The sequence below is a fragment of the Drosophila tropicalis genome, unplaced genomic scaffold, assembly GCF_018151085.1.
Source record: "Drosophila tropicalis isolate 14030-0801.00 unplaced genomic scaffold, ASM1815108v1 contig_158, whole genome shotgun sequence".
NCBI classification, from domain to species: Eukaryota; Metazoa; Arthropoda; class Insecta; order Diptera; family Drosophilidae; genus Drosophila; species Drosophila tropicalis.
The window spans coordinates 9112460-9119148 of NW_027172602.1; the positions used below are offsets into that span (position 1 = coordinate 9112460).

Consider the following 6689-nt stretch of genomic DNA (forward strand, 5'->3'; position numbering starts at 1 on the left):
ATTAATTATCGATAGCTTTTGTTATTATCATTGCCAGCAATAACAATAACAATAATACAGTAGTAATAGTTTCTTTTTTGTTTCTGGAAATATTTAATAATTATCATTAGACAAAGATTTCAAACGGGAGCTGGAAAGAAGCCAAGTGGAAGGTATTATCGCCTCATTTCCCGGTAGGGCCATGGAATTCGGAGGCGATAATTATGAGGATTTCTTTGATAAGCTGCGCAGGTGAATTCAAATCTTAGTCACTCATTAACAACAAGTCCAAACCCGTATTCATTTCAGCCACACGGGAGGACCCCGTAATCTGCGACAGATATTCGATGATGATGAGATGCCCTTGCAGTATGAATCCAACAGTTTGCGTTACCAGCCACAGCGATCCGGCCAACAGCAACAGCAACAGCAGCAGCAGCCGCAGTCAAAACAGCAAACGGAGAAGAAAACTAAATCAACCTCGCATAATGAAAAGCGTCAACACTCCACGGCACCAGCGACGACATCGGCCAGTAAAGGAGAGCCCCGATGGACCTCCATTTTAGCCAAGGTGGCCAGTGGCTATAGAGGTACGGATAAAATAGGTCGCGTGGGTATTGCCTTGATGATCAATGAATCGGATCCAACGGAGTATAAACTTATTATATACAAGAGCAAGACACTGATAATGAGTACCTTGCTCCTTAAGCCCAACACAAAGACCCCAAATGTAATCTTAAAAGAATCCTATATACAATATTATGACGACGGACAACATTTTTGGAGCATACGTTTGGAGTCCCTGGCAGATGAGCAAGAGTTTATCAAAACTATTGTGAAGCGTGGTCTACCCATAGAACAGGTACCCAGCAATGCCTCCAACTCTTCCCCCAATGCCAATGCCAACACCACTTCCACTTCTCGGAAGAAGCACAATGCGACGTCAACAACGGAAAAGCTAGAGAAGCTAGCCGCCTCGGTTCCACAGCCTCAACCACGTCCACGTCAGCCTAAACGTCCGACAGTCCCCCCAAGCTGAAAGTGAGGAGGAAGTAGATGATGTAATAGTGACGCCAGTTCCTCAAGCAATAGCCTGTACTGAATTTTTGCCAATCAAAAAAACCACAACAACAACAACTTTGGCTCTAGCCACAAACCCACAAGATGAGGTACCCAACCACATTCATCCCAATGCTACTGCAGACAAGCTGGATATCTATTTGGTTGAGCAACGGGCCACAGGTCATGTGATGGAGAAAAAAATAGATTCTATACTTCAGGCCATGTCACGACTAACTACGGGTAATAATAGCAATGGAGGATCTGCCGGCAGCAGTAGCAACTTTTCCGGAGCTGGCGATACAATCGCCAATTCTTCATCATTGGCCGCAAACGACAAGGAAGATGAGTTGCTGGAATTGGAGCAAAAGCTTTTGAATTTCAAAAAAGAGAATCGTGCATTAATGAAAACACTCCAAGCCAAAGAACAGGCACTGAATGATTTACGTTCCTCCACCTGTGCCTTGTGTGAAGAATTGTTGGCCCAGAATAGGGAACTAAAACAACAAAACACATCACTATTGGCCGGTATGACTCAATTGCGCAATCAGCAAATAACCAATGCCACCACCTCCTCTCCATCCGCTTCTCCGTCCTGTCAGCAATGTGAACAATCAACCGAAAAAATTATGAAGCTAGAACGTCGCCTTTTGGCCATGCAAAATAGAATCGAAGGAGCTCCATACTAGGACTAATCACGTTTTGATAAACCTTGTTATTTTAACTAAAACTATTTCAATTTTAAAAGTCACAAAACTGAATTCAAAAATCAATGGGAATAAATAGTATAATGAATAATTGAAATATGTTTTTTTCGCGATTATGTCGAACATTCCGTATCCCAAAAAAAAAAAAAACATTTCCTTTTATTATACAAACTATAAATTTGTTATATTTTATTTATATATTTCTTTTGTCATTGTGGCAACTTAAAGTTATAAAATATATAAAGATAAGTCTAAATGTGTGTGGAAGTGAGCAGTTTTTGCAGGAGAGGCAGAGCATGGACAGGTGGCAGTTCATGTGTCGGCAAAAAATGATTACGAATTAATGAATCAACCGAATTTCGTTGAATTTTTTTTATTTTCATTTAGGAACCATATTCTTATTATGACTACTAAATGCTCCAGTTATTATTATCTCTCATATGTAGCTATAACTTTTGAAATATTGAAAATCAATCGAATCCTTTCGAAATTATTCACAATTTTTTTTCTTCTAAAATTTAATCAAAATCTTCAAATGAATTATGATTATTGGACCTAAATATAATAACAATAATTCTTTTTCTTCTTAAATTATATATATGTGTATATGTATGTTAATTTATAGAATTTTATTAATACGTATATAACGAATGAATATATGTTTGTATGTGAAAGTAAACGACATAAGTTTTCCAAAGTATTTCTCGAGTTCTTAAGATATTATAAGCTTCTTAAATTGTTTGTCACGCATTTTTCAAATTTTCGAATTGAACTATTATTATTTAAGGAAAGCGAAAATGAAAGAAACATGCTTACTTCTAAGTATCTAACAAATATATGTATATATTGCAATTAATTCAGTGAATTAAAAATTATTATCAAAAAAAAAAAAAGGTTAAGCTCAAAAGTTATTAACACTTTTAGCCCATAACAGAATTCAATATATGTATATTTGAGTTTTAATTCCTTTTTTAAAAAAAATATGTATATATAAGTTTAATATAATGGTAATGCGTGTTTTTAGAGTTCAGAAACCTATATATATATGCCAAGAACTCGAGGTGAGGATTCTATACCTGAATATAAATTGCGTATCGTTATGATAAGACACTTTTTTCTTGAAATATGGTTTTTTAAAAAGAAGAAAATCTCATGCCAAAAAAAATATTTTTGGACCTGAGATTTTCGCCAAACGATTGTATGATATGAGGTCTTCTGATTTTTTTATATATATAAACTGTGAACATTTCTTAAAAGGGGAAAAAATAAATGAAGGCAAAGTATGTACATAGTTGCCTTCATCAAATAAGCTAAACTGTAAAAGGTCAATATTTCTATATATTCCTGATTTTGTTGTTGTTGTTGTATGAATGTGCGGACTTTCGAACTACACCTATTTGTGGGGGGGGGGGGGTGTTGTGTCTGTGTGTGATCCCAAAGATATGGGTACAAAAATTGATGCTGCTAATGTGTTATTCAGTTTCACTTTGTCATCCCTTTTTTAACTAAAGTGACTATAAAGCTGCTTACTCGAAGCTTATGGAGAATTGACAAGTTTTAAAACTGGCCTAGCCTAAAATAATGCATTATCTTTTCTTAAACTACATGTAGAAATCCAACTAGTTTTTGAAATAAAGTGAAAAAGAGGTGAAGGAGGATAAGGAGGGAAAAAATATGATAGTGAGGGAGACGGAATTCAGGGTGGGAACACAAGAAAGAGTGAGAGCGAGAGAGCGTATTTGTAAATCAAGATTGAGAGGGAGAGAAAGATAGGGAATGAGAGGGTGCGCTTGAGTTAGCCACCACACAGCCGGCAGTTCCCATTTTCTGTTCCTCTAACTATCTATCTATTTTGGATCCATCATCAATGCCTCAATGCAATTTTATATTAGTAGGTGCTGCTGTCGCTGAGACTGCTCAGGTAGCTGCCGGCTGGTGGGCCACCACTAGAGCCTCCGGCACGATGACGCTTACGCTTCACTTTAGTTTTCTTGCGTCGCAACATTGCCGTATCTGCTTTACGTTTATATTTACCCTGGCGTTTCTTTTTACGTCCATATTCATCGGATTCACTTGTGCTGGACTCCTCATTGTCACTGGAATCGGAGGAAGACGACGACGAGTCCGAATCAGATGAGGAGGTGGAAGATGAAGACGAGTCTGACGAAGAAGTGCTGCTGCTGCTGCTAGGGCTGGAAGCGCGACGACGCTTTGATTTCTTGCTGGTGCTGCTATTCTTGGATTTGGTTTTCTTGCTCGATTCATCGCTTTTTTTATGCTTCTTCTTGCTCGGCTTTTTTCTTGCGCTTCTTGTGATGATGCGCTGATTTCGATTGCTTCGTGGCAGCCTTTGTGCTGCTCCGTTTCTTATCTTGTTTAGCCGCCGCTGCCGCTATGGTTGTTGCCGCCGCTGCAGCTGTTGTTTGTGAAGGTGGCGGGGGCGCCGCCTCGCCGCTCTTTAGTTCTTCGGCCCGCAACTCTGTCAGTGGCGTCAAGTAATCCAATTCCGAATCAGAACTAGTGCTTTCAACATCTAGCAATATTTCCTTGTTAGGATCCACCTATGCAAATATATTGTAACACACACAAACATTTTGGTTATCCGGCATTTAGTTTACAGACTTGTTTGTTTTTCTTACCTTGAGAAAATTCCGGCACTGATAGGTCAGGTGACCTGCGTAGCCGCATTTTTTGCATGCTGCCCGCAATGTATCCTTGTTGGCATTGGCTAACGGAAAGTTCATCTTTACCTAAGGCTCTTGCACAATTGCCAAACTCCAGACAGTCGCAGGCCCCGGTATGATTCTGTTTTTGCGTTAAAATTGCTTGTATGTGAATAGTTGATGGAGGAGGGGTAGTGCTGCAAAATTATCGCAGTAATATCGATAATTATCGATACTTTTCATTCAAACTCAAAATAGTGGGAGCCGAAAAAATACCAGAATTTAAAAAAATACCCAAAGAATAGCAAAATACCAAAAATGCACTATATTCCCTGAAAAGACAAAACATACCCAAACCAAGTCAGCATTACAGAAAACCAAAATTTAAATCTAAGTGTTTTTTTTTTTTTTTTGTTAGTTGTGACTATATAATCTTAGGTTCTATATTTCGTAAACCAAGTATTTTAACAAAAATGAGTGAAAACAGTAAAAGCGTGTTAATAGCACCGGAAGGTAAGATGGGGAAATCTAAATACTAATTCGATTGCAATAGTTTTTGATGTCTGCAATTGCATTCCAGTTGCCGCAGGGATAATTAAAATGCTGGATGAGCAGTCTACACCTAGCAGCATTATACAACGATTCATTCAGAGCGCAAACGATGGCAATGTGCGTACCGAACTGGCGGAGGATTGCCAACTCAATTTCTTTGGGCGCCACATTTCAGGCATAGATTCAGTGACGGGTTATATGAGGACGCAGCTAATGGGTCGATACAAACATGCTAGCTTCCGTGAAGCTCAACCTTGTGATCCTGCCGATGAGGTGATACTCAAGGAGCGTTTTGCCCGCATCTTCGATCGAACGCGTCGTCGCCTGCACCAGCAGAAGGAGCGCGTGCGTGCCACCACATTGCATCTGCTTGCAGACAGTGATGACGAAGAGGTGGTGGGTCGTGGATCGACCCTAGTGCCCAGTCATTTGGTTACCCCGCCACGTCCGTCGATGCATAATATGGAACTTTTGACATATATTCAAGCCAAAGGAATGCTAGAGTCCATACATGGCTCAGACGATGGTGGCGTGGATTTGGGTGATTCTCGTCAAGTGCTGCTAACACTAGCTTATCGTAGGGAACACAGTGATGAGATCTACCTGGCTCTATATGAAAAGTTCAGACAACTCAGGCAGAAGTCCACACGGGCACCACCCACACCACGAGCTATTCAGTTGCGCCGCCATTGGACTGACACCGAGGAACAGGAGCCGACGACGACGACAATAATGCCACAACCACGTGGTGTGCGCCGATTGCTTTTTGTAAGTGGTTCAGATGATTTGCAAGACGATACCAACGCCGTTATAACCTCGCCGCTCGTCAAGAAGCAGTCAGAAAAAGAAGAGCCAACGACTGCATCTTTTAGTCCATCTCGTTCTTTGCTGACTCCACGCAAGCGTCACCATGGCAATCAAACTGATGTAGAACCCAAACGTCCAGCCGGGCTCCGTTTCTATGTTTAGATGTGCATGGACAGTACTGACCTCATTAGAAGTTAATTTTAAGTGGTGAATTTACCCACTTAATTGAAAAAAATTACAATTTGTTTCCTATTAATTGAAAGTTGCTTGAATACGTTTTTGTTTTTACATTAAGAAATAAATATATATATTTTTATATAAAATCATTATTATAATTAGCAATAGTTTTAATTAGTGAAATTACAATATTACTTATTTGACTAGATATTAATGTTTTTTTTTTTGAATAAATTTGAATCTGAAATCTCAAAAAGCACTTCGAATTTTAAATAATCCTTTTAGTGCAAAAATGTGTAATATTTTTCATTCTTGTTTTTTAATTGTTTGCAAGTGTGTTGAATTTGACAAACGGTTTCAGTCCTTCAACTCTAATTCACCATACGCTGTGCCCGTTGTTAGCTGTCAATTTGATTTGTTTTTCCATTTTTTTAAACGTTTAAATTTATTGAAAGTGGTAAAAAAATTAGTTTTGAATAAAGTTCTTGTGATTATCTTTCAAATGGTTATATTAGCATTCAAATTGGAATAATGGATTTTGTGTAAAATTCTAAAATTGTATTAGAAAGAGAAAGCTTTGTTTAAGCAAATGAATAGGCAAGCAGAGATAAAGAGAGAGCGAGAAAGAGAAACAAAGCGCGCGAGTTTAATTGTAAAAGTGGTCAATTGCGGTTTTTTGTTTTTTTAAGTGTGTGAAAAGTTGTGTGAATATCTACGAAATGGTTATATTGGTTTAATGATTTAG

General features: G+C 38.6%; 3 protein-coding genes across 3 annotated transcripts; 2 read left to right on the forward strand and 1 right to left on the reverse strand.

The window, feature by feature from the left end:
• Positions 1–29: 29 nt before the first annotated feature.
• On the forward strand, positions 30–1836 carry LOC137585331 (uncharacterized). Its single transcript, XM_068301075.1, is given in 3 exon segments — positions 30–231; positions 289–1001; positions 1003–1836. Coding segments are annotated over 3 exon segments (1488 nt in total). The 5' UTR covers positions 30–181; the 3' UTR covers positions 1728–1836.
• A 61-nt stretch (positions 1837–1897) lies between these two features.
• On the reverse strand, positions 1898–4605 carry LOC137585325 (protein SREK1IP1). Its single transcript, XM_068301062.1, has 2 exons — positions 4385–4605; positions 1898–4306 (listed from the first exon to the last, which is right to left on the reverse strand). Exons 1-2 carry the CDS (start codon positions 4487–4489, stop codon positions 4019–4021), a joined length of 393 nt encoding a protein of 130 aa, XP_068157163.1. The 5' UTR covers positions 4490–4605; the 3' UTR covers positions 1898–4018.
• Positions 4606–4741: 136 nt separating this feature from the next.
• rux (roughex) lies at positions 4742–6090 on the forward strand. Its single transcript, XM_068302779.1, has 2 exons — positions 4742–4921; positions 4989–6090. The coding sequence occupies exons 1-2, from the start codon at positions 4882–4884 to the stop codon at positions 5927–5929; spliced, it is 981 nt and encodes a 326-aa protein (XP_068158880.1). The 5' UTR covers positions 4742–4881; the 3' UTR covers positions 5930–6090.
• Positions 6091–6689: the final 599 nt, after the last annotated feature.

Coding starts and splice junctions, on each gene's coding strand:
- LOC137585325 (XM_068301062.1), bottom strand. CDS start 4,489: ATGAACTTTCCGTTAGCCAATGCCAACAAGGATACATTGCGGGCAGCA. Junction 4,307..4,384: donor AGTGCCGGAATTTTCTCAAG/GTAAGAAAAACA, acceptor ATATTTGCATAG/GTGGATCCTAACAAGGAAAT.
- rux (XM_068302779.1), top strand. CDS start 4,882: ATGAGTGAAAACAGTAAAAGCGTGTTAATAGCACCGGAAG. Junction 4,922..4,988: donor CGTGTTAATAGCACCGGAAG/GTAAGATGGGGA, acceptor ATTGCATTCCAG/TTGCCGCAGGGATAATTAAA.